Here is a 24673-nt window from a genome sequence, read left to right on the forward strand (position 1 = left end):
CTGCTTTTTGGTAAACAGTCGTTCTTATAAATACTCCTAATTGTAAATTAAATCTAGCGAAACGATTTTCGCTTGTCTTCGACACTGTTTTTCCTTTTCTTCTTTTGGTGCGTTATGCGTTTGGTTTGGTGGAATACACGTTGGTAACACGCTGAACACAATAATGGTAATGGAAATAGATACTGTCTGAAGCATATTAGTGAACCTTGACGAACATTCTCAGCAATTTGTAATCAGCTTTTGGTAATTCGACTGTGGGAACAGTTTCTTCGAGCAACTGTCGAAAGATGGAATATATAAAAATTGAAGTAACAAACTACACATCTAATCGCATGTATATAAAACAATATTCTATTCAGTGGTGGATTATTATATACATATATTATTATTGGCGTTCATACTTACCACTTACACTTAACTATGTTACATTTGTCGTTAACAAAATAAAACATACAGACGCTTAACCCTTTATTTACGGACGGGACGTATAAGTCCCGTAAGTTTTAAATTCTCATGGTACTGTATTAATTGAAACTATTTTAAACGCTTTGAGACCCATTGGAACTTTGAATGTCACTTCGATGAAGTTCGTTCTTCAGTTATTGGAATCTGTTGGATGGCATTTTTCTTTGGAAGCTGTCAAAGACAAGTAAATACTTATAAACTTAGTATTATAAGATCAGAGCAGAGATATCGTGCAAGATTTCTCGCGCATGCGCGGCGATTTTAGCCTCAGTAAAGTAAGATTCTCGATAAAATTGAGCATCCCGCAAAATTTTAAAAAATTATTATTTGATTGTGAAAAATGAATGTATAACACGTGTATTTGTGTATATTTTTTTGACTCGTAGGACACGTCTTGCAGTCTTTTTGCCCGGAACAGATTGTTTCGGTACATTTCTGCCAATATAACTGTCTCAAGGCTCTGCTATTTACGCTATTTACCTCATCATCGTAATATAGATACGTTACTGTTTTGGCCGCGCATGCGCGTGAAATCTTGCAAAATATCTCTGCCGCTCTGGCTCTGTACAAGATGAAGCAAGATGGATGCCTAGAAGATTGAAAATCGTCAATGTGTTGTCTTATTTGTTTCGCATTTTGGTAAGTTATAATTTTTAGTTATTATTATTGTTAATTATATATAATGTAAAATTTGACATGTTAAGAACTTTATGAGCTCACATATTATAAAATTATATGTATACTATTTCATGGTTGGGATTTTTTCCATAATGAAAATTGTGCTACAGGGCGTTTATATAATTGCACCTAAATTAACTATTTAAAAAAGTTAGCACAAATTATAAAACTTTTAAGAAATTCCGTAAATAAAGGATTAAACTGGCTTTTACTAGGTTAATTTAGAAATTATAAATATTATGTCTGTAACAGACCACATAGAAAATATTAAATAAATTACAAGATTGTACTATATAAATTGTAAGTTGGATAGTTAAAAGCTAGCTGTGTGTTAATATTTTTCTTCGTGACAGTAAACACTTCCTAACCTCAGAAAATGTAAAATTCTAGCCAAGTTTGAAACACTTTGGCTTCGTTCAAGGTATATATATGTGCATAATCCGCCATTGACATTGACAGCACGTTCGTGTCGTCGAAACTTTCAGAAAAAAAGTACTAAATATATTTGAAGTTCAAGCGATTTGGCAGATAACGTGTCAGTCGCGATATTATGTACAATATACTTTCATGTATAATCTGATGGTACGTGTCCTGATAACAGTAACACGTATACAATATGTTTGTCTACGGTGTACGGAAATGCAAGTTATCGATGCCGCGAGCTGAACCAGATTTGGAGTTTCTCAATCGATACTCATTATTTGAATCTCCAATCTCTAATGGGATTTAATTGTAAGACATCGCATCTCGCGGTGATCTAAGTATGTACTTCTCGATCGAGTTGTAACCGAGTTTTAAACCTGAAAACGACCCATGGACCGCAAAAAGTGTCTTTACGATTTCTCGTGCTACATAAATTTTTAAATATTTAGTAGATAAATCTCTTCTCCTGGCATAATTAATTATTAGGTTGTTGCACGTGAAATGTCCTATTTATAATTATTTATACATATAATTGCCGTTTATACGAGTGAAAGAATTTAAGTAATATAGCGACGATAACATTATGCGATGCATAACGAATACATATGCAATGAAAAAGTGACGTTTGTTTAACACGGCACCGTTACAAATTGGACATTTCTCATATGTAAATAGTATTGTAAATACCAACACCAACCTAATAAGAATTACGCGGTGGTGGGGGGTGGACCAAAGACGACTTTGCTCCTGGAGACAGCTCCGAGAATCGGTTTCAGAAGGATGAAAAATCCTGCGAAGAAAAGGGACGCGAACACCAAATTCCTGCCGGTTTCACTGCCCGGCCACCACTTGGTATAGGTACCCGTTATGATAGAAGCGAGCAGTAGTATAGTGACAGCGATGCCACCGAACGCGTGCACGATCTTCAGGAGAACTGGTCTGACACGAGGATAGAGCCACTTCGGGTTGTTGGTCACGATGCCGAAACCGGCGGTCAGGAACGCTAAGATGATGCTGATCAGGCCAAGAATCGAGTGAGGCGTGGCGAAATGCTGTCTCGAATTCTCGATCTTGTTCGCGACGATGATCGCCAGACCGATCGCGATCAGAATCAGACCCACCGTGTGCAGGATCCAGTGCAAATTTACTCGGTTCGGTCTTGAGAGTTTGTGGCCGAGATACGCCTCGCCGGAAATGCTGAACACTGCTTCCATTATCAGCAGACCGATCTACAGGGAAGATTATGTTAGTTTTCGATCATTTCTGGGATTCGATATTAACATATGTTCGCTATCGATATTCGTATCGGTGCTCGTTGTAATTCTTCGGCAAATATTAAAACAATTTCGTGAAAAACGATATTTTTTTTTTCTTTTCGGTGCAGACCATAGCTGAAGATATATTGAATAATAATCAATTGGATTTTTCAATTGGATTTCTTGTGTTTGGAAAGAAAACACTTTTCACGCAGCGAGAACTTGTTTGCGGTTTTGAGACTCGCAAAAATTTTCTCTTTCCCCGGGCAGGTGAATTTGCCAGTGTAAACAAGTTTCATAAACGTATGGTTGCAATAAATTCCTCTCGTATGCATTCGACGTGACATATGCAGTTACGTAAATTTTTTCTTTCGATTCAAAGCAAGCCTGTTAAAATGAAGAACCAATGAAAAAAGGGAATAGCGAAATAAACATGTAACCGTAAAAATTAAAAGCGTGACGCTTCTAGGTTTTGTCATTATTACATAGTACATATCATTGTACATATGGTACATATATGCACTGTGGCTGATGTGTGCGTAAACAAAGGCTAATCAAACAGAAATCTTCGCTTTTATCGACTGACGACTAGAAATGCGGAAAATAATTTTTCTTAGCTACAGAATGAATGCGTTTTGCAAAATCGGATATAAAATGTCGAGGTATTATTTATGCAAACTTACCCCGACGCTCATGCAGATGGGGTGCCAAGAGAAAAGCATATTGTATCTGCCGTCTGAGAGGGCAAGACTGATGATGTATATCACTGGCGCCAGTAAAAGTATGTGCACGAGGGTTGAAAAGACCATAGTTATCAAGCTTGGTGGTCCTTTGCCTGCCGGAGGGTCAGACATCTTTCGTCCTTAAATTTCCAACTGAAACCTTAATTGATAACAAAAACTAGCGTATAATTGCCTAAAACATTCGTTGTGGTAAAAATGAAATAAAAATATTAACTTTTATGAATGCACGCGTATTTGAAGTTGAAACATTCGGATATACCGCGTAAATGCATGAAAACCCCGCGGTCTAACTATTTCTACTGAAAATAATGCTATTTTGAAGAAATTCGCGTAGAAAAATGAAAAATTGCATAAACTTCTGCAGTCTGGAAATTGCGAGCGATTAGGATGAATTTTCGAGTAATGTTCGGTTGTTCGTGGAGGAACGATCGTTTGTAAAGAAGAGCAGCGTTTTAAGTTTGAAGTATCGAGAGACAGCCGTTCCGCCGCGCCGTTGCTCGATTCACGAGAGACAAACAGCAAAATTCTTTTGACGCAACTGCTCCTACGATCGTTTAGATGCGCGGCGTGTGATTCATTGCTAATTGCGCGGCACGATTCTCCGTTTCTTTCAGCATCCACTGACAGAACTTCTGTCTTTTAGGATTGCACAAGCATCGGCTTAATAAATGGGGCAGCTGATTAACCAGATACCAGTTCAGATCGAACAGACTGCCGCTGTCACCAATTTTCTAAGCTTTCTCGCTCTTCGCAAACATGCGCTTCAATTCCTTAAATTTCATTTTGCTTACAGAAAATTTGCTATTTTTATCGATTACTTGTATCTGTATGTACATGTATATCAGGATTTTTTAGAAACGTATTTTTATGCATTCGATGCTTAACTTTCTTGCACTGAAAAATTTCTGAAAGGTATGTATTTTTTACTACTCTGCGAACAAAAATTGTCTTGCAATCGAAAATGGGACTATATTATATACATATGTAGACAATATGCTCTGTTTCGTTGCAAAGAAAAATTAGGGTTGCATTATAGACAATACGCTTGACTTTTTTGAAAGTGGGACGTGAGAAATATTGTAGAAGAAGCAGCATTCTGCTTTCTAATGGGAGTACATAGCGACCAGTGTCAGTCACCCGAAACCTTGCCGCCCATTGTTAGCCATTCGTTCATTCAATTTAAGGAAACGCACGCTAGAATTTGCAGTAGTTAACACTTGAACCGACCACGGTGTGCAACAATTACGCTGTTATACTCTGTGACACGGATAGAGACGCGTTATTGTTATTAGAGGAACTCGATAATCCCATAAACCAGATAATGTTGACCAACGGATAACTGTGACAGTGGCTCCGATGCTTCGCTAAAAAAATGGCAATTATCGTCGCACGTATGTACCACACATGGATAACGCACTCGACGCGCGACTCGTCGATGGTCGAGTAAACCGGTGCGGTACTGCGGTGTGAGTATGGGTGAATGAGTATAATGACGATAAGGAATGATAAATCCAATGAAAATCTCCAAATTTGTATAAAGATTTTGTAGTACCTTCGTATCATGTTGACAAAGCTGCTCTAAAAATTCTACATCGCTCGAAATAGTGGGGAGAACCGAAACGTTTTCGAAATAAATGCACGCACACACTATCCTCTTTCGATAAACCAGCTCGTGGCACCCACGTTCTCTCATTGTCAGCAAAATCAGCAAACCGCTAAACGACCCGTGAATAATAATCGCTGGCTGTTGGAATCGACGATAAAGGGGAAAGATTGCGCGAGGACTGTTGAACCGGCAACCGGCAACCGGTACCGATAGAGAAGCCCCCAATTCGCGAAAAAAAGAATCGCTGATATCTTCGCGAGCGTTGCAGGGTTAACGATAGACCAAAGAATCGTGTCACCGTGTTAACATAGTAGTATTGTACAGTGACTTACAGTAATATTCGGACGCTTTAAAGCAGATGTTAAAGAAGAAAAGAAATTTTAATGTCTTCTGTTTCCGACGCAGACAATTTTTATTTTGTATAATGATCCGCAGCCTAGTTATCATTTGCTAACCGTAACCGTCCAGTTTTTACTAGGACGAGTATTATCGAATTAATATTTTTCATCGAGAACAGTAGCAACGTTCTTATAGAAATCTCGTCCGTTATGATTCCACTGAGAATTGCGAAGCCTTAAATTGCTCGGATATAATGAACCGCGCGCGGTCGCGGTTAGGATAGTTGTCGATCAGCTCGGAGAAAATCGCGAAGTCGAATCGGTGTCGCTGATTCGCGAATTCTCGACTCGTTAGCCGACGACAGTCCTCGGGCCGTGGCTTGATTACACTTTATCGTATCGTAATCGCAGCCGGCCGCGAAGTATCTGATTCGTGACCTACGGCGGCATACATACCTATGTACGCATACAATATCTTTCGCAGTCATGCTCCGCTTTCACGATTCGAATGAAATATGGCCGCCGCGCCGGTAAAGCGCGAAATTTAGCGATTCTTTAATGTTGCACGCCAGCGCGCAGCGTATAACGCGCGAAAGCTTGCGTTTACAAGCGGCAAACGCGCGAGTGTTTGCGAAGAAAAACGAAGGAAAAAGCAGAACTCGTTCACGGTTTCTCGGTATCCAGATAAAACACACGGCCGAATGTTTCGTTTCCTCGTTGCGTAATGACTGCGCGCAAAAATAGTCGCGTTTCGAACCGCGAGTAACTTAGTTGGAAAAAAAATAATCGTTCGGGTTATCAACTTCTGGGCTTCCGTTGAGCCAACTGTGTCGGCGCGTTTAGCAACGACGCGCGACGCGACGAAAAGGCTCTTTTCTCTTTTCAATCGTTGACCCATGTATCTTGATGTGTTTGCGCGAGTATCGCATGTTACAATCAAAGGATGGCAGGCAGATCCATTAAAAATGCAGCCGGACATAAATTCTAATCATGTGGTAAATCGTTATTCGATTTCTGAGGTGTGGTACACCGCGATAGACGCGCGTAGCCATGCTTTTGTAACCGATATTGTAACCTATACGTCGCATTAGCATTAATGTGCATATTCTGTGCATCGTTACGGCATTACGTATCTATGTATACCATCTTATCCCATTGATTACACAAATAAATAAATAAACATTTGGAAAAGGAAAGAGGCCGAAGGCTTCTGGAAACTGGAAAGTACTTGTTTTAAGAAGAAAATAAATACAGAAAAAATGATGAGTTTATTAAACTGGCGAGAAGAAGAAATGTGTTGAATCGTTGGAGTGTATTTCACCTTGATCTCCGTTCACCTGTCGTTGCTCCACGAACCATTTCATTTCTCCATAAGAATAAAAAGCGCTATGCGCGTTCAAATCTGTAGGAGCTTCTCGCGTTACGTCTATGTATAGTTGCATTACGAGTATATTCATTTCTATGACGAACAAAGTGAAAATGCTTTGGTCGAGCTAGCAATTTTGACAGCGCTATGCACCGCTCCTTTTGGAGAACACTATTCATATTTAGAACGCAAATCGCCCAGCGATCGAAGATGGCTGTCGGAGCACGAAAATTCTTCCGTCGCGTCAAGGCTGGGTCGTTCGCGAAACGATGGACCACGGTGCAAGTGTAAAAATCGACTCGGGCAAACTCACCTGGAACGTTTCACAGTCCGACGAACGCGTTTCAAGCGCGAAGACTATCGTGACTATCCGAGAACGGTACCAGTTTGCGTGTTTTTCTTTCGCACACGCGAGAGAAAGAGCACGGATCGACGTTCGCGGCTCGACTGATCCACGCGGCGGCGATCCATGCTCGCGCGATCCACGATCTATCGCTGCGTTGCCGATACTACTTGCTGCATGGGCTGGTTAAAAGTTAAAACACCTCGGAAACGGAAACAGAAACTAACGTGACCCGAAGCCTTTGCGCATTGTAGATCCTCGTCAAACCTGACCGAAACATTGCTTAGAGCGATTACATTTGTGTGAGACTACAAAGGAAAATTCGAGTTCCAAAACGAGTGCATTCTTGAAAGCGTTTGGATCTTATTGTTGGTACACCCTGTTACAACCGTTTCAAATACACCCGGTCGCGCGTCGCGTCAGTTGCGATAAAGGTTAATAGATAATATTTTAATGTTTTCTTCTTCGAAGCCTACTTTGTCGCGCCATGCGCCATCTATTTCCAATTGTTCCTCGACACTCCTGGCAAACAACAAGGAAAATCGCCAAGCGAACGCGGCCTTGGTTCGACTAATAGCAACGATCTTCTTCGGTTCGCGTAAAATGTCCGCTCAAGTCGAACAGATAAATGCTAGAGGTTTCAAAAAAAAGTGGTGGGCCCTACGAATAAATTCGAAGACGAATAAATGGAATTAGCGAGAACGAAGAGGACTATCGAGAACGTTGTACAGCGGTAAATCGAGCGGTGGATGTTCTATTTAATTCCGCTCTAGACCAAGATCAAAGCGTAAATGATTAGAAAATAAGAGAGTTATTTATACACGTTGAACGATAAGCAGACTCTTATGGGCCACCCTGTACCACGTTGTACTTTATGGCAGCACTTGACCGTCGCGTCGCGTCGCGTCGGTAGTCACCGATTACAAGAGCACGTGGCCGTTTGATTTTGATTACCCTTCGCCCACGCAACGAAGCTCCTTTTCGGTGGCCGAGAAAATTCAACGGGGAACCGGAACGATAAAGATCAGATTAGATTTTCAATCTAACTTACCGTTTCCAAAAGTTTTTGATGCTCTCAGGCACGAACTTTCTCGTGCGATTTGGAACGGCGCGCCGCGACGACCACTGATTTCCCATCGGATGTACGGTTTTCGTCGTTGCATTGTCATCGCCCGTGTTCACACTGGATCTCCCAATTGAAAGTACTTGTTGTGTGAATTTTAAATTTCCGTTCTCTCGATGAAAGAAGATCCGAGGCTCGTATAATCCTCGACTCTTTCCTTTTCCTCGACCTGCGCTAAGCTCGACTATATTGGAATCGAATATGATCAAACAGAATTTATTAATATGGTCCATGAACGTTTATGAAACCTTTGTGCGACGCGTTAATGTTCTAAGTAAATCGAACTTGTTATAAAGAGTTCTAGAACCCTTCCGATCTCTGAAGAGAACTACATATCTATTTGCGAGAGCACGCGGCGACAATCGCCGATTGACACCGTGGTTACGGCCAATTAGCGAATGTCCAAAGCCCGCGTCACTGCAAAAATATCTGCGGCGATTAGCAACGTAGCAACTCCACGGATTTTCCCATCGCTGCGTGTCATGCCGCGACGCGACGACCGTTTCCATTTCGGAGTTTTCACCGCCTGTTGCCCGCGATCTCTGGCTCCGCTCTCGGTTTCAGACATTTATTCCTCGATATCGAGAAATAAATCAGACTTTTTCGCCGGGGCTAGATAGCGTAGATTGAAAGGGTCCAATGAAAGTCGAATATCCGCGAATATCGGAGAAACCGGAGGAAAGAAGGAAAAAAGGAGAGAGAAAGAGAGCAACGGAAAAATTGCGGAAACCGTTTCCGCGATAAATGCCAACCCCCTTGCCCGCGGAGGGCCACCTCAAATTTAATAGTGAAAATACTTACCGTTCCGGGGAGAGATTTATGCGATTCGATTGGCGCGCGTCGACGACGATCTCTTATCCACTTACGATTAATCGATACATGGCCCGAAACGGTTCGAATTAATTGGATACTTTATCTCGAATCGGTTGCCATCCTTTTTCGGTCTGGGGAACCAGAAGCGATGTATGCAGGCAAATTGTTTGTCAGATGATGATGGAAAATGGCTAACGCGGGGCTGGGGATAGCTTTTGCTGTTGTTAGATTTTTAGATACAGAAAAAGCGTACCAGATATAAAATCCCACAGAAATACATATAACGATAATACTCCGTCACAGCAAATGGTATTTTGCAGAAATGGCTTTCGGGAGGAATAACGATTGTTAATAGTTTAAGAGAGGTCCGCGAATCCGAGAGCGACCATAATAGAAGGCACGGTGGATTCACGCATGCGCCAAGTCGCCGGCATTGTTAATGTTATTACCGCCGAATATTTGCATAATCAGGGTATAGTTGGCATCCACGCCTCGAATAAGCAATCGGAGTACATACCGACGCGCGACGCGCGACGTACGACGAGGCCGATTTATGCGCTCGCGTGCATACGCTATCAACTGACCATGCATACTTCCGGCCGGCCCGCAGCGCAGCGCAGAAAATGGCCTGCGCGATCAAAGAACCGATCGCTCGTTAGAATTACAACTAACGATCAATGGAGAGGAACAGTGGCTACCGGACCCTCTGGAACAGTTCACGACTAACGGCATTGTTTCGTAGAGAACAATCAATTTTCCGCAGATCGGCGACGTAATCGCTCGACTGCGAATTTTATGCGCTTATACCACGCGCGTCACCGTGGAATGTCATAAATATTACAGCACACGCTTCTCTGCATACTTAACAAATACACTTCATTTTATTTCTCGTCGAAATCCTGAATCTGGGCAGGAGCATTTTTATAGTATACGAATAGGAATAGGTAATAGGTATAGATATAGGTATAGGTATAGTTTACAACAATACTAACATTAGAAGAATTTCAAATGACCGTCACGTATTTTATTTTCAACTTATTAACCCTCGGTTTGGTCTGGGTTATTATGGCTGTTTTCCCCGTAAATTCGTGTTTATTCTAGCTACGCTGCTGCCACTGCCAGCACGTGGCCTCCCTGACAGTTGGCTTGTGTTGTCAGGTAGTTGTCATGACGACAAAAACGATCGGCACGCAAGGACGTTAGCTTTGTTGTTTAGCTTTGTGGTGTAGCGGCGCAACGCACCCGGTGCATTTGCGACACGAACAGTGAAATTACGCTCGTTGGAAAAATGGTGGTCGTTGACAAACGTAGATCGTTGATAGTATCAACCGCGGGCCACTTCTTCGGGGTTTCCCTCGAGGACGACGACGATGACGAGGTCACTGTCAACGGTGAATCGGTGCTCGACAATTTCTTGGACAGAGCCACGTGCAGGACACTGTGCGCGCAGCCGGCTGACAACCAGGATGACAAAGCGAGATTGCAATTGACAAGCGAGTTGACTGTTGGAAGAAACACGTTGGTCTTCTTCAAGGTAATATCTGAACCAAAAATGGCGGTACAACAAGAAGGTTCGATGGATGGGTCGCGACGCGGAATTGATCAGCTAAACAAATTAGGGGCGAATCTATCTTCTGGCAACTTTTTTTGCTGGCATTATCGAATTCACAAGGGAGGGGAGTGTCTACATATGTATTATGTATTTTGTATAACGATGCGTTTACGATTCTATTCACTTGTTATGCAGCTGCCTAATGAATGGCAACGGGTCATTGCAAATTATGGTAAACGCGTAGTTAATTAATCCCTTTAGAGCTAATACATACAGGTATATGTATTGAGTTGGCAAGAAAGTAATTTCGGTATTTGATGGTGCAATAAAACCCAATTTTTTTTGTTCGATAATCTTTTGCCATCTTTCTGGTAGCTTGGATCATTGGTACTATAAAAGTTCATTGCTTGAATTTGAATAAAAAAAATTGAGTTTTGTTTCACTTTGAAATACCGAAATTACTTTCTTGCCAACCGAATAGAAATGATATACAATACATAGAAACTAAAATGAAATTCGGCAAGTATATTGAATCAATTTTTTCATTTTATTTGATCTGCTTTATCAGTCTCCTTTTATAAAAATGACACGTGTATCAAGAATGGGTTGCGATAGAATTGTTATTTAATAAAATTGCCAGCGAAACGTAAATTATTTATGACTCGACCCAATGTTTATTTAACGGGCACGTATAGATTGGTAATAAGCAATTAATATGCGATTAATTATTCTACAGATCGAAGAATATTATATGTTGGAAACTAACAACTTTGAAACTGAAAGTGCTACGTTAAAATGCAAAGCAGCCGGTAATCGAAATTGTTAATGAATAATTAGCGAGCTATGCGTATTACGCAATTCTACCGTGCATAGATTTATAGTGAAATAAGAATTCTAATTAAGGTTTTTGTAGCAGTCTCGTTTCCATTAGCTATTAAATTAATGGAGTCTCTACTTACATTAAATGAGGCTCCTTTAAATTCTAGTTTCCGAGGTATCAATTTGCGTAAAGATCGGCTCGGTTCAGCGCGGCGCGGCGATCGATACAAAAGCAACTTTGAGGACTATCAAATTGCTAGACTATGTGGACTTGCGCAAATTTGCGAACTGTTGCGAAACTATTGTGAAATACAATTTTCTTTGTGTTATTACATGTTACAATCAAATGAAAATTACACAGAGGTCGATAAAATTATATTAAAGTCGCTCTGTTGTATTCAAATCATTTTACAATAAAAAAAATCAATATTTTGCCATTGAATCATATTCTCAAAAACACGCTGATTCAACTTTTTAGAATTTCCATATAAATTCTGTGAGATGTTATCATCGATTGAATATAAGTTGTTTTGATTTTGTATAATCTTGATATGGACATATCGTACATACATAGTATATTGATAAAAATGTTGCAGACGGAGAGTTAATATAAGTTGAAAATAATAGTGCTTCTAAATTCTTCTAATGTTTTTCCTATTTGAAATTACGATTACTGGATTTTGTCAGAAATGCGTAAAACGCGCAGTCTATTTATTGGCATATGACTTACCCTGTTCAAATTTCCAGTTGACAGAGGCAAAAGTGACGGAGAAGAATTTCCACGATCTCGTCCAGGTGACGTCCACTGGTAGCGGAAAAGGATCTATATTGATCGAGGCTCTGCGTCAAGTATGGGCTCCGACGTTGCGTTCTTCCGGTTTGAGCCCGTCGTGCTTGAAGAAGTTGGAAGAAAATCTACTCGGCTCGACGATCACAACTTCCGTGATGGAGGAGGAGGATCACTGGCGGAAGAGATGGCAGGAGGCGAAGCGTTCGCACGACAAAACCATTTACGCCGAGGCTGTAAAATCCCTGAGGAACATCAGAGCCGAGTTGGAGAGCGCCGCGGTGGCTAGGTGGCGTGAAAACTAAATATGTAAACCTCTCGATAAACCACCCTTGGCCCTCGGATTCCAATTCGCAATTCGCAATTCGCAATTCGCAATCCGTTGCGAGTTGCGAGCAGTTGCGAGTAACTGTCGCAACGGTCTCTACACCGGCACTGTCCAAATTCTATCCCCACCAGGGTTGCCATATTTTGCGGGTATAGGGTACCCAGCCCCTTACCCCTTACCCCTGCGCCCCTCGCCCAGCTGCGCGCCTTCGCTTCCCCCACTCTGACACGTACGGTACGCGTCAGCGTTAGTGGGAAGAGTGCAAAGACGGGCTCCGTCGCGCGCAGCTGGGCGAGGGGCGCAAGGGTAAGGGGCTGGGTACCCTTTACCCGTAAAATATGGAAACCCTGCTGATCCCCATGGCCCACGGTATCCCCACCGCTTCTCTCTGGGGATCTAGTTTCATTGTCAGAATGTTTACATTGGCTCTCTTATTAATATATTCGGACACCCTTTACAGTATATTAACTTTATTAACGGAGAGATTCTACCTCTACATTAATTCGTAACAGGGTTGATTATTCATTAATATGTATAAATTCTGTATCAGAAATGAACTGATCGCTGTTGAGGATGCTGTGGAAGCAGTTTCCGGCTACGTGGACGATTTATGGAAATTGGGAGATTCCGTGTACTCGGAGGATCGAATGAAGTCCTTTTTGGACATCGTTGGAGACGAAGCGGTGTCGTTGGTCCGAAATGTCATGGAGGAGGTGATGATTTTCTCCTATGAACAATAGTGTATATGTATATGTATATGTAGAAATTCATTAAGATTTTGAGTATCCCGTTGGTCATATTGTTTGCGAAATGTTCCTCGAAAAAAGTAGATTCGTTCCTCCGACGATCGCGTGAAGATCGAAGCGATCTCGATCGGTGCGAATGTCTGCGAAAAATGGTCCAACATGGCGGAGAAATTCACAACGCTCTTCTGGCCTCATCATTCTCTTCATCTTTGGAAAGGACCCAGCCACATTCCCGAAAGATGTTCGCTCATCGGCGTACGACTCAGGTATTCGTCTTATGAACTCTCTACTCTCTACTTTGATTCGAAGCGAAAGACAAAGCGATTTTCACAATCCTTAGGCAGATTGCCGAACTACGTGCACAGTATCGGCAATTAACAAGGTTGCTAACGCCGAACGAGAGATCTGGACTTGGCACCGACACCTTATTGCAATGCTTCGACGATGTTAGAGGTATTCTTCTTCAACTGTTATCCTGAAAATATTGCTTCGATCAATTCCGAATCCATTATCGCGTTGCTAATAGTATAAGTATCTCGAAGATGCTGGAATAGTTGAGCATTCTAACTGTATGACACTGTTCTATGAATACGTTGTTGTTTGCGCATTTGTTGCACGTTCTGGTCTTCAACTTGGGATTAAATCTAAATTTCATTGAGTTGCGCTAATTAGATTGCAAAGCTTGTACGAGTTTGTACTTTTTGCACGTAGTTCATTATTTTCTCGATTGGATTTTGATTTTAGGGTTGAATCGTTATACATACATAATACATATACACCTATAATTAGATTGCGGATTTGATGTGTTTGCGAACGATAGGAAAATTTCATTAAATAGTTGTTAATGTTTTCAAATAAGAGCTAACGAATGTTTATTTTCACCGATTAATAAACTATTCAATGTCACAATAAAGAAGGTACAATTAAATTAGATTGTTTTCAAGTAACGAGCAAGGCAATAAAGTTGTAAATTACCGTTCGCGATTTATGTCAGTGGTTTTCAACGAGAACGAAAAAACCACCGATTGGAATCGACTGAGAAGAAAGGTCGAAGAGGGATTGATGCCTGCCGAAGAACGCGTCGCTCAGAAGCTAAAGACCCAAATCGCCGATGCCACCACCCCGAATTCTCTGCTCGGTGAATTTCGACGTTACTTTGAGTTGATGAAGAGGGACGGCCTGAAGAGGGCTTTGAGAGGAGAACGAGAAACCTTGCTTTCCGCTTACGGAGACCTTATCGGTAAGCTATTGCAAGAAATACGAAACAGTAAAAAATTCCACTTGCACACGAATAATCTACTTGAAGTAACAAAATATGTAAATAATAATTGTCTGGAAGATGCATGCTGCTTGCCAAGCTTCTCGATAAACACGAATACATTCGCGTACAAAATCAAAGGAGCGATTATCGAGTGCACAGAAGACCAAGCCTCGTAGCGCTAACGCGATAATTAATTGTGAAAACGGCAGATAATTGTCTGGCTGGGCCGGATACGGGAGCTCTCTTGGACAGTCCTAAAATACTTCAGGAAGTTCAAGCAGCTAGATCAGCGGAGACGAGGCTGGAAAGCTTAGATAAACTAGGGAAAGAGCTGCTCGCTGATCTTCCTGACTACGAGGAGGTCTCGTCGAAGGTGATAACAGCTCTGAAAGACGTCGAGAGAAAGCGACAGAGCTTTCTTGAAACTTGGGTGAGGCTCTCCCTTATCTATCTACGCTTTTGCTGATTTTCTTCTCCTGCACCTTGAACCCACAGGCGCTGTAAATTCATTCTTCGAGATCGATTTCCTCGTCAGACCCTCGCCTTGCCTCGCCACGGTTCTCTCGATTTAATTTCTTTCTTTCTGCTGAATCGACACGTGAAATGTCGATGCGTTGCAACAGATTGATTTCATAGATTGAAACCCTCGATATAAATATCGTCGACTATACGAATTCGGATCTTCCAACAGCTAACTCGTCAACTCTTTCAACAGACAGAGGAGACGAAAGAGGCAGTGGCGAGAAAGGAGCTATCCCTGGGCACGGATTCGGCAGTGGTAGAACTAACAGGGACCAGCATGATGCGAGTGACATACGATCCACGATTAATGACCCTGATCAGAGAGGCGAGAGCGCTTTCGAGTCAAGGTGTCGAACTTCCTCGAGAGGTCAGGGACTTGGTTGAAAGGGCGGGAAGTTTGGCAGGACGTGCCAGAGCTCTGCAGCAAGTTGCAACGTTTCACAACACCATTGGGGATCGCATGGTGCCCTCTCAGAGGCCACTGATGCTGACAACTGCTTTAGAACTTGCTAGAGCTGTTCAGGAACAGTCTGGTGTCGTTTGGTCAGACCCAATGGCGGTTGATGCCTATACCGCCAGATTGAAAGAGCTGGTAACTATTTAGAGTTAGAGTAAACTCGAACGAACGAACGCTTATATTATATAATATTATAACGATGGACTGCAGATTCTATGCGTTTGCGATACAAATGTTTCTAAGGAGTTCTTCCGAACAGGTGAGAAAGTTCGCGCAACAAAACTCGGATCTGGTCGCGAAGCACTGTGCGTTACGCGATCTGGTGTCGAACTTGCTGAAAGGAGAGACCGTGAACCTGATTGGGAATCAGAATGCCTGGAAAGACGCGTTGATGAATATGAGAACGATCGTCGATACCGTGGAAGTGGAGTACGGGAACACGAAAGCCTGGAAACTGCATTGGGATAGACAGTTGCTGAAAGCGTTGGGGATTGCTTATAGGTAACTTGGAAACATAGAAACTTCGATCCGATGATGCGCGTCCAGACTCCAGACAGTTTGATTTCGAGACTTTGTTCGACTGGCAATTAAACTAATTGTAAATGGTTACGCTAACGTATTTGCTTTCTCTTCTGAAATCTTCGAGTTGCAAAGAGTTTCGAGACTACCGAACAGAATGATCGAACGGGTGGGCGTTTATGAAAAAAGTTTGCAATTTTCCTCGGCATTATCCTTTCTCGCGCGAGCAATGCACCGAGACCGCGGCTCTAATGAGTTTCGAGCGTTCCGCGAGGCCTTTTCCTTTCCGATCGTAATACGTAATTTTCATATTCATGGTGGATCTGCATAAAGGGAGCGGGATGAAAAGGGGTGGAGACTGAACGAGAGCCCGCTACTATTTTTTTCAGGGGCGCGTTGCCTTCTCTGTTGAAGAAGTTGCCAGATGTTAAAGCGGAACTAACGTTCCGAGATGGATCGTTGCAGTGGCGACCTTCTTTGGAGGAGATCCGCGCGAAATTGTACTCGTCGATCCGTCGATCGCTTTCGATTCCGATGAATTTTCGAGGTGTCGGGGACGCGATTGATGCTCGGTTTGGCGACCTGATTCAAAGAAGCGGCTATCTGTTCGGAGGCGTTTACAAGCAGGCTGAAATTGCTCTTTCCGCTCTGGAAACGCTCAGGACGAAATGGCTGTATCTTGCGGCCCCGGCGAAAATCGACGCTGCTGAACGGTACCTACTTCGAATTAACTGACTTAATATGTTGGGGGGAAAACATGGGACTTTTTTAGAATTATCTTTAGAATAACTATCACATATACGTGGATAACTAGATCTTTTGGGATTAAACGAGTGATCTTGAAGTACAAGTTTTTTTTTTTTTAATTTTAGTTAAATTCTTAACAAGAAAACGACGAAGCATTTTCATTGTAGTATTCGTTGATTCACTGCCTAATCGTATATTTATTTCAAGTGCCCAAATCGTTTGAACGTTCGCTGTGCTTGCGTTAAAACTGGCGTTTTATTTATTTTTGCTTTCCATCGTGGTATGACGAATTCGCAGGAACAAAACGGGAACAGTAAATCGCGTGAATGAGAATAGAACGTGTTAAAAAATCGCTCTATTGCGAATGGGATTGCTATTGCGATGGGTATTGAAAAATCGTAAAAGTGTAACCGTGTGTAAAAAAACGCGTTGAAAGAAACTATGGAAAAGAATACCGCGAGCGGAAAGAGAGAGACCTAGACCTGTACTAGATTGAACATCAAATAATTCCTTCACGATGTTTGATCTGTTTGAATGGGAAGTCTGAAAGGACGTTCGCCGCAGGAGTGGACGAGAGCATTCAAAGACGCCAAACAATGGGCTCAAGAGGTCAGTGAGTAATTAAATTCTTCATGAGTTTCCAGCTGCGCTACAGAATACAATGCGACTCGCGCGAAACGAACGATTAGATTGACTTCTTGAAACTTCTCGAAACAACAGAACAAGTCTATTTTGTTGATTATTGGATGCACAAATGAAATAGAAATTGATATTCTCGTATAATTTGGATAGATTGAAAATGATATACATACGTAACTGGAATGAGCAGGTAAAATATAGCATATTGGAACGGTTAAAAAAAAATTGAGACACTATTTTCTACTTGTTAGAAAAATGAATTAAAGCAAGATGCGAATTTCTATTGTATGTTTAACGTTTGAAGCAATTGCTGTAGAGAATTTTGATTTTGGACAAAGGTCCTTCTGACAAGTTTCAAGTTCGAATTTGAAATTAGGTGGGGAAGTTGAGAGGAAACGAGGTGAAGATCTGGTGTATCGGTGTGGACACAGCGACGACAAGAAACGATTTAGAATCCGCGACTCGTCGTTATTGGGAACGTTTGTGCTCGGACTTGAGGGTAGAAGCTTCGTCCAGGCTAGTGGCCATCGTAGAATTTCTTTCATACGCTTCAAAGGAATTGGAACGTAGACCCAGAAGCGTGGAAGAAGTTGGATTAGCTTACGAGGCTCATGCACGAATCGAAGCGCAATCTTCCGGCATGGCTGAAGAAATGGAGGCCATCGCTGGATTGTCAAAGGTTCTGGCTGCTTGGACCAGCGAGAAGCTAGAAGGTCGCGCGCGTTTAATTCTTGAATAAATGATTATTAAATAAATTGCTAGAATAATTAATTTTATTAAACTTTTTTAAAATATTTTATTAAACCAGGGGTCAGCGCAGCGCATTCATCCTGGCAGGACCTAGCGGACCGCCTGGAGCGTCACAAAATGGTGGTAGCTCGAGAACTCGAAGACGCCAAGGTCAACCTGCGTCACAGAGGAATAGCACTTCGAGACGAGATCGAAAGATGGCAGACGAAATGGTGCTCGAAGCCAGAGATTGTCTCGTTGGATTGGATAATTTCGATGAGAGACAGATGGACGAACTTGAAGGAGCAGTTGGACGTGCTGAAGACCGACTGCCAAAGGGTGGAACTGAGCATCGACGAATTACTGGACGACAACGTTGAAATCGTGAAGAATCTGGAAATGCAGCTGGAAGTTGAGGAGTCGAACTGTCGATTCCAAGCAGAGTTTATAGAAGAATTAAAGAACCAAGAAGACGAAGAATGGACAGTAGCTAGGAGGAGACTGCCGAGGCTTCACGACTGGCTGGACTCCTGGGAGAACAGGATACGCGTTCAGCTGAAGGGTCAATTAAAAGATGAGTCCCTCGAGCAGCGAGATCAGATGGAAGCTAGCACCTACGTTGGCAGAAAAGTTGCCGAGATCCGAGCTGGGATCGAGTGGTTGCAGCTTCTTCGGGGCGATGAGATCGCCGAAGAACACTGGGGAGAGTTGAGGTCCGTTTTAAATTTAATCGATGTCAAGAACGTCAGGGACATCACCTTGGGACACCTGCTGCGATCCGTCGAGAAGATCGAGGAGAATTCCGAGAGGATAAAGGTAAGACATTGGACTGCGTTACGTTCGAGATGGATATCTTATCGTGAATGTTCTTTTAAAGAATGGTATTTGATCTGCTTCTCGAGACTTTCGGAAAGTTGTCTTAACAGATCCATGAATAATACTTGATCAAAAAACTGGTTATCTCCTCGCTATGAATCTCATCCACGCACCACCGTTCACAGACTAGAAAGCAGCCGCGTGACAGACTGTCTAAAATAATATTACGGTGCAGCGGAGTGCTCTCGTATTCGATGGGAAGAGTGGTGGTTCGCGAGTAAGAGAGAGAGAGAGAGAGAGAGAGAGAGAGAGAGAGAGAGAACGCGAACCTCCCTAATAGCCGGGATTCAATTAAACTTTGTTCCGGCTGTGCGAGTCGTGATATAACGCGTGCGGTAACCGGTAACCGGTAACCGGTAACTGGTAACTATGTGTGATTCTCGAATAATGCGCAGGACATCGCGAAGAGGGCTGCCGCCGAGAGCGGAATCCGCCAGGGGCTGATGGAACTGGAGTCCTGGGAGGCATCCGCGCATTTTCAGCTCCAGCAGTCAAAGGACAAGAAAAACGCCGGCTTTCTTCTCGTCGAGGAGTACGGCAGTTTGTTAGCGAGGGCGGGTAAATCTCATGTTGCCGTTTCCTGAAACGGTCGACTACTACTATTACATACGTATATAGCGAGCCGACAATGGGCACAAGTGGCTCGCCGGGTCTGGTAATTAGGTTCATTAAACGAAAGGTGAACTGAGGCTGCTGTTGGAGAGCGCGAAGGGAGCTGCAGGCTACGAGAGGTTCGCCGCGAGGGTAGCTCGCTGCGAGACCGGACTCTCAGAAGTCGAGGAGAGGATCAAGACTCTCAGCACCGTACAAAGGAAATGGATATACTTGGAGCCCGTCTACGAAGGCGGAGCAGCGCCCAATGACACCGGCAGGTGGTCCAGGGCCAACAAAGAGTTCAGGTGATACATTCGGCTTCGACGATTTTCAACCTACGGTTTTCTTCCGAAATAACTACGATTTTCGAACGTATCAATTAATATATCACGGTGATCTATGAGAAAATGATCGATGTTTAGATATCTGATGGATGAAATATCGCGTGATCCAAGGGTGTCGTCTTTGAGAAGGCTTCCGCTTTCAACCTTCGCAAATCTGAAGGATCACTTGGACAGATGTCAAAGAAGCCTCGACGAATATTTAGAGGTCTGTTTTTTCTTGTTGAACATAGGCAAACGTGATAAGAGAAAATTAAAAGGGGATCAAACGATGTAGGTGCTCGCGATAAGCATTGATTTTTCAAGTTTGCGCAGACATGCATTTTCATGGAGTTGTTCGACAAGGCTGAGTCCGAATGAAATTTCAACTTTGTTATAAATGCTATATGTACACGTGTGCTACACGTGTATTTAAATACACTAACCTCTAGTTGAAAGCTCTCACGGTCGAGGGTCGAGGGTCGAGGGTGAATCGGACAGTTCCAGGTTTCGCGATGCTCCTTCCTAGCTTCGGTATTTTCATTCCGGCGCGTTTCAGGAAAAGCGATTGTCCTACCCTCGCCTCTATTTCCTGAGCGACGAGGATCTTCTCGAATTAGTGTCAGCGCACGGCCGGGGCCTGGAAGCTCATCTACCGAAACTGTATCAAGGCGTCGGATCGATAATAAAGGACGATAATGGACTGACGGCCGTTGTATCGCCAGAAGGTGAAATATTGCAGTTACCGAGTCCCGTCGACCTCCGGGAGCCATTACCACGATGGCTGAGCAATCTCGAGGATGGAATGAAGACCGCCCTGCGACAGAGTTTGGAAAAATGCTTGGCCGATACCTCGCCCGACCCTTCCGCTTACCCGACACAAGTAAAGCGCGATTAGCCTGCCTTCTATTATAATTAGATATGTCCTAGCAAAACAATCGATTTCTTTTCTATTCTGTTTTTTAACCCTCTGAATCTGTGCGATTGTTCGAATAGAGCACGTTGCGTGTTTCGTTGTCGGATTGATTATTGATAATACATATTATGTAGTATAATTAGCGATAGAGCGGTTTCAACGTGCGAAACCTTTTCGTTTTCGAGGTTCTGCTGCTGGCGGAGAGGATTCGATTCGCCGAACGATGCGAGATCGCTCTGAAAGAAGGCAGATCGTCTTTGAAGAATCTTGTGGACTATCTGGAGACGCAAAGAGCAAGATACAGAGGCTTGGAGGATGCTGGTGACAAGCTGACCTCGCTGAAAGCTCGCGGTCTCCTTCTCGACGCTGTCCATCATCTCGGGACAGCCAGGAATCTCTTGAATGTCACTGTTCAAGGAGAGAGCACCGTTTGGACTTGGCGTAGACAATTGAGGTGCTACAGAACCGTGAGTGTCACGATCTATCGGCGATCTTGCGATCTGCTAGCCGAGGAAGTCTGGATCTGAATCGCGCACCGTGCAATTTTTCAACTTTCTCGAGCAGTAAATTACTTTTAATGATGCAGTCGTCGTCGCTCGCTTCTCTGTTTCTTTTAGTATAAGAGGAAAGTTAAACAAGTTCACCTGAAAATCTATCATTGATCCTATACTCTTTTTATTTGTTATTTCAAAAACCAATAGAGTAATATTTAGTTGATTAAAATGTCAGTCGAACCGTGGCAGTTGTAGATTGCAATTCTGCTTGCAGAATAAAGGGACAGTGGTTCGCTGTGCCGGAGCAGAGCTTCCGTATCGTTTCGAATATCAAGGAGCTGCAGTCGGTTTGGTACAAACGCCATTGACAGAGAGGTGCTTCTTGGCTTTAGCACAGGCAATGAAGCTCGGTCTGGGTGGCAGTCCAACCGGACCAGCTGGAACTGGGAAAACTGAAAGCGTGAAAGCTCTCGGCGCTATTCTAGGCAGGCTGGTTTTAGTTTTCAATTGCGACGAAGGTAATAATTCGACGTTCACCACCCCGAAATCGATTTTTACGTTGAGGCGCCCACCCGCGCCCACCCGCGCGCGTCTACTTGCGGCTTGCGGCTTGCGCTTTGCTGACATTCCTTCAACTCCTATCGTTGTTATCAATTTTATTTTCTGTAGTAGCTGAATAGATCATTGGTATAGTAGACTGCCGATTTCTATTCGATATAAAAATTGTTTGCGTCGATTAGGTATACAAGAAAGCAGAGCAGAGTTACACATACATCAATTTTGTGTTGAATACACATATTATTTTTTGGCCATAAAATCTGCAGTCCAGTGGTAACGTCCACTCACCTTTTGCGTAACATAATATCGTCTTTTATAAAATCATACCGTAGTAAATAAAAGAACGATTTGTTCTCAGGCATGGATGCCGGTAGCATGAGAAGAATCCTCGGTGGGTTAGCCCAAGCAGGAGCATGGGGCTGTTTCGACGAGTTCAATCGCCTCGAAGAGGAAACCCTGAGCGCGGTCGCCATGTTGGTTCGACCTCTTCAAGAAGCCGTGCGGGACGGCGCCTCGGAAGTTTTCTTAGCCGATCAAAAGGTGAACCTCGATCCTCATTGCTGCGTGTTCATCACGATGAACCCAGCTGGAATAGAGTACGGTGGCCGAAGGAAACTTCCGGATTCCCTGGCGAGACTCTTCAGGCCGATTGGAATGGCGCATCCCGATAGATCGGACATCGTGAAGGCGTTGCTGGAATGCGCCGGATTCTTGGACGCCTCGACGCTCGCGAAACAGCTCGTCGAGACGCTCGACATCGCCGAGATATTGCTCTCCAGCCAGCCACACTACGATTGGGGTCTTAGGGCTCTCAGATCCGTCCTGGACGCCATTCCGCTGAAAACTGAACTGGACGAGACTAGCAGGTCCTCCTCCTCCTCCTACTTATCTGCTTGCTATAACCATTTTTCTTTGTACTTGGACGAGTCGTGCAACCTCTTTCATTTTCTCTTGAAATATTTTTATTTCGAGCTGGATGGGTTCAGGAGAAAACGCGAATGTTTCTTTTGATGTTTTTTCGCGTTATAAATATGTATATGTATCGTTTTACAGGCTGGTGGCAGCGATCAGGGCCTCGACGCTGCCAAAATTGACACAGGACGACACGACCAAGTTCCTGTCGCTGTTGGAAGACATCTTTCCAAACGCGAACCCTTCCTCCTCGACGTTCATCGACAGACGCGATTTACAGACCGTTTTGCGACAACTTTGCGCCGACCAAGAGCTGAGCAACGAAATTGCAAACAGATGTGTACAGTTGAACGACCAACTGAAGGGCAGAACTGGCGTCGCAATCGTCGGACCGACAGGAAGCGGTAAAACAACCGTAAGGAAGCTTTTATGCGACGCGCTAACGAAAATCGGCGAGGCGGTCGTCGAATTTCACGTGTACCCTGGCTCTATGCCCAAGTCGAGGCTTCTTGGACGCGTGGACCCGCACACTAGGTACCAATCGTTAACTATTTTCATTCAAACCTATTAAGTATGTACTATTTCATTTCACAATCAGATTAAGCATTCGCGAATTTAAGATTAAGAACGAGAGGTAACTTCTTTTCACTGAGAGATTAAAATTATATGCTGACGAGCTTTCTTCGCAACTTTCTCGATAATCGAATGCATTATTAAACAGGGAGTGGAAAGAAGGTCTGTTGTCGAGCGCCGTTGCGTCGGCAGGAGAATCAACGACCTGGATCGTTCTTAACGGCGACGTTGAACCCGATTGGGCTGAAGCTTTAAACTCTGCCTTGGACGACAATAGGTTACTGACTTTGCCCAATGGTGTGGGAGTGAAGCTCGGCTCTGGGACTAAGTAAGCTAGCGGGATTTTTTTTCCGTCCGTTGATAAATACAGCTTGGTAGTCTAAAACAACAAGATCAAAATCCGCTTCTGTATTCTATGAATCGTTATTTCCGTTTTTCTTTGCAACCAGATTTATTTTCGAGACTCACAAGTTGGCAGGGGCGAGTCCGGCCACCGTTTCTCGACTAGGCGTCGTTCACTTGGGTTCCACGGTTCCCACAAGCTTGTTGGTGCCGTCGAAACTGTCGGAACTTCCGGAACCAGCAAAAGAAGTAGCGAATTCCCATCTCTGCCCCATCATCGAGGAATGTTTGAGGATCAATCAAGACGTTTCCTCCGCTTCCGGTCTAATGGATTGCGCGCTCTGCCACTTGAAGGCTGCCAATACACACACTTCCGCTTGTTACGGGTTGCTGGCCTCCCTTTGCAGTCAAATCGGGAATGAAACGACTCGAGACGATTTGGCTCGTTTGATCTATCAATTTACCGATTGCTGGCGAGTATCTTCACCTTCACCCTTCCGAATCGAATCGAATCAACACATTTATTTCATCTTATCCTTATAGATACAAGAGAAACTTGGAAATAATAATTCTGTCGAGCACAAATTCATTTCTACACCTAATCATTTCTTTATGGTTTTTTTATTCTTTTATACGCAGGTGCCCAAACCCGCAAAAACCATGCTCGGTATTGTATAACGGAGATACCGATCGAGTAGAAGCTGTTCAGGATGTCGACCAATCGGTGCTGGACACGGATGACGGTTCCGTTTTACTGTCAGGTACCGTCCACCTTTAATGCTCCAAGAAAAATATCTTTCTTCGAATTTTCTCTCGATTTTCCGATGC

At 43.4% G+C, this 24673-nt stretch overlaps 2 protein-coding genes across 5 annotated transcripts in view; one reads left to right on the forward strand and one right to left on the reverse strand.

The window, feature by feature from the left end:
* Positions 1 to 330: 330 nt before the first annotated feature.
* On the reverse strand, positions 331 to 7383 carry LOC143218313 (transmembrane reductase CYB561D2). Of its 3 annotated transcripts, none has more exons than XM_076443442.1 (3): positions 7189 to 7383; positions 3506 to 3704; positions 331 to 2795 (listed from the first exon to the last, which is right to left on the reverse strand). In XM_076443442.1, exons 2-3 carry the CDS (start codon positions 3674 to 3676, stop codon positions 2274 to 2276), a joined length of 693 nt encoding a protein of 230 aa, XP_076299557.1. In that variant the 5' UTR covers positions 3677 to 3704; positions 7189 to 7383; the 3' UTR covers positions 331 to 2273. The 3 variants fall into 3 exon arrangements, with proteins under 3 accessions (XP_076299557.1, XP_076299566.1, XP_076299571.1); XM_076443451.1 differs by lacking the exon at positions 7189 to 7383 and adding an exon at positions 5118 to 5256; XM_076443456.1 differs by lacking the exon at positions 7189 to 7383 and adding an exon at positions 3780 to 3917.
* Btv (dynein cytoplasmic heavy chain beethoven) overlaps positions 5346 to 24673 on the forward strand; it is a 33148-nt gene continuing 13820 nt past the window's right edge. Inside the window, exons 1-24 of one of the 2 annotated variants that reach the window (XM_076443110.1) lie at positions 5346 to 10688; positions 12273 to 12601; positions 13191 to 13353; positions 13471 to 13652; positions 13727 to 13839; positions 14381 to 14626; positions 14857 to 15077; positions 15363 to 15761; positions 15886 to 16127; positions 16535 to 16858; positions 17435 to 17501; positions 17908 to 18244; positions 18340 to 19076; positions 19532 to 19694; positions 19816 to 20035; positions 20153 to 20279; positions 20610 to 20933; positions 21152 to 21433; positions 21735 to 21978; positions 22377 to 22884; positions 23072 to 23464; positions 23652 to 23831; positions 23953 to 24318; positions 24485 to 24606. In XM_076443110.1, the coding sequence (XP_076299225.1) occupies positions 10443 to 10688; positions 12273 to 12601; positions 13191 to 13353; positions 13471 to 13652; positions 13727 to 13839; positions 14381 to 14626; positions 14857 to 15077; positions 15363 to 15761; positions 15886 to 16127; positions 16535 to 16858; positions 17435 to 17501; positions 17908 to 18244; positions 18340 to 19076; positions 19532 to 19694; positions 19816 to 20035; positions 20153 to 20279; positions 20610 to 20933; positions 21152 to 21433; positions 21735 to 21978; positions 22377 to 22884; positions 23072 to 23464; positions 23652 to 23831; positions 23953 to 24318; positions 24485 to 24606 (6535 nt within the window). In that variant the 5' untranslated portion in view covers positions 5346 to 10442. Of the gene's footprint in view, positions 10689 to 12272; positions 12602 to 13190; positions 13354 to 13470; positions 13653 to 13726; positions 13840 to 14380; positions 14627 to 14856; positions 15078 to 15362; positions 15762 to 15885; positions 16128 to 16534; positions 16859 to 17434; positions 17502 to 17907; positions 18245 to 18339; positions 19077 to 19531; positions 19695 to 19815; positions 20036 to 20152; positions 20280 to 20609; positions 20934 to 21151; positions 21434 to 21734; positions 21979 to 22376; positions 22885 to 23071; positions 23465 to 23651; positions 23832 to 23952; positions 24319 to 24484; positions 24607 to 24673 lie in introns of those variants that run through there. The other variant, XM_076443117.1, reaches the window with a different exon arrangement.

This window comes from Lasioglossum baleicum, chromosome 2 (assembly GCF_051020765.1).
Source record: "Lasioglossum baleicum chromosome 2, iyLasBale1, whole genome shotgun sequence".
Taxonomy (NCBI): Eukaryota; Metazoa; Arthropoda; class Insecta; order Hymenoptera; family Halictidae; genus Lasioglossum; species Lasioglossum baleicum.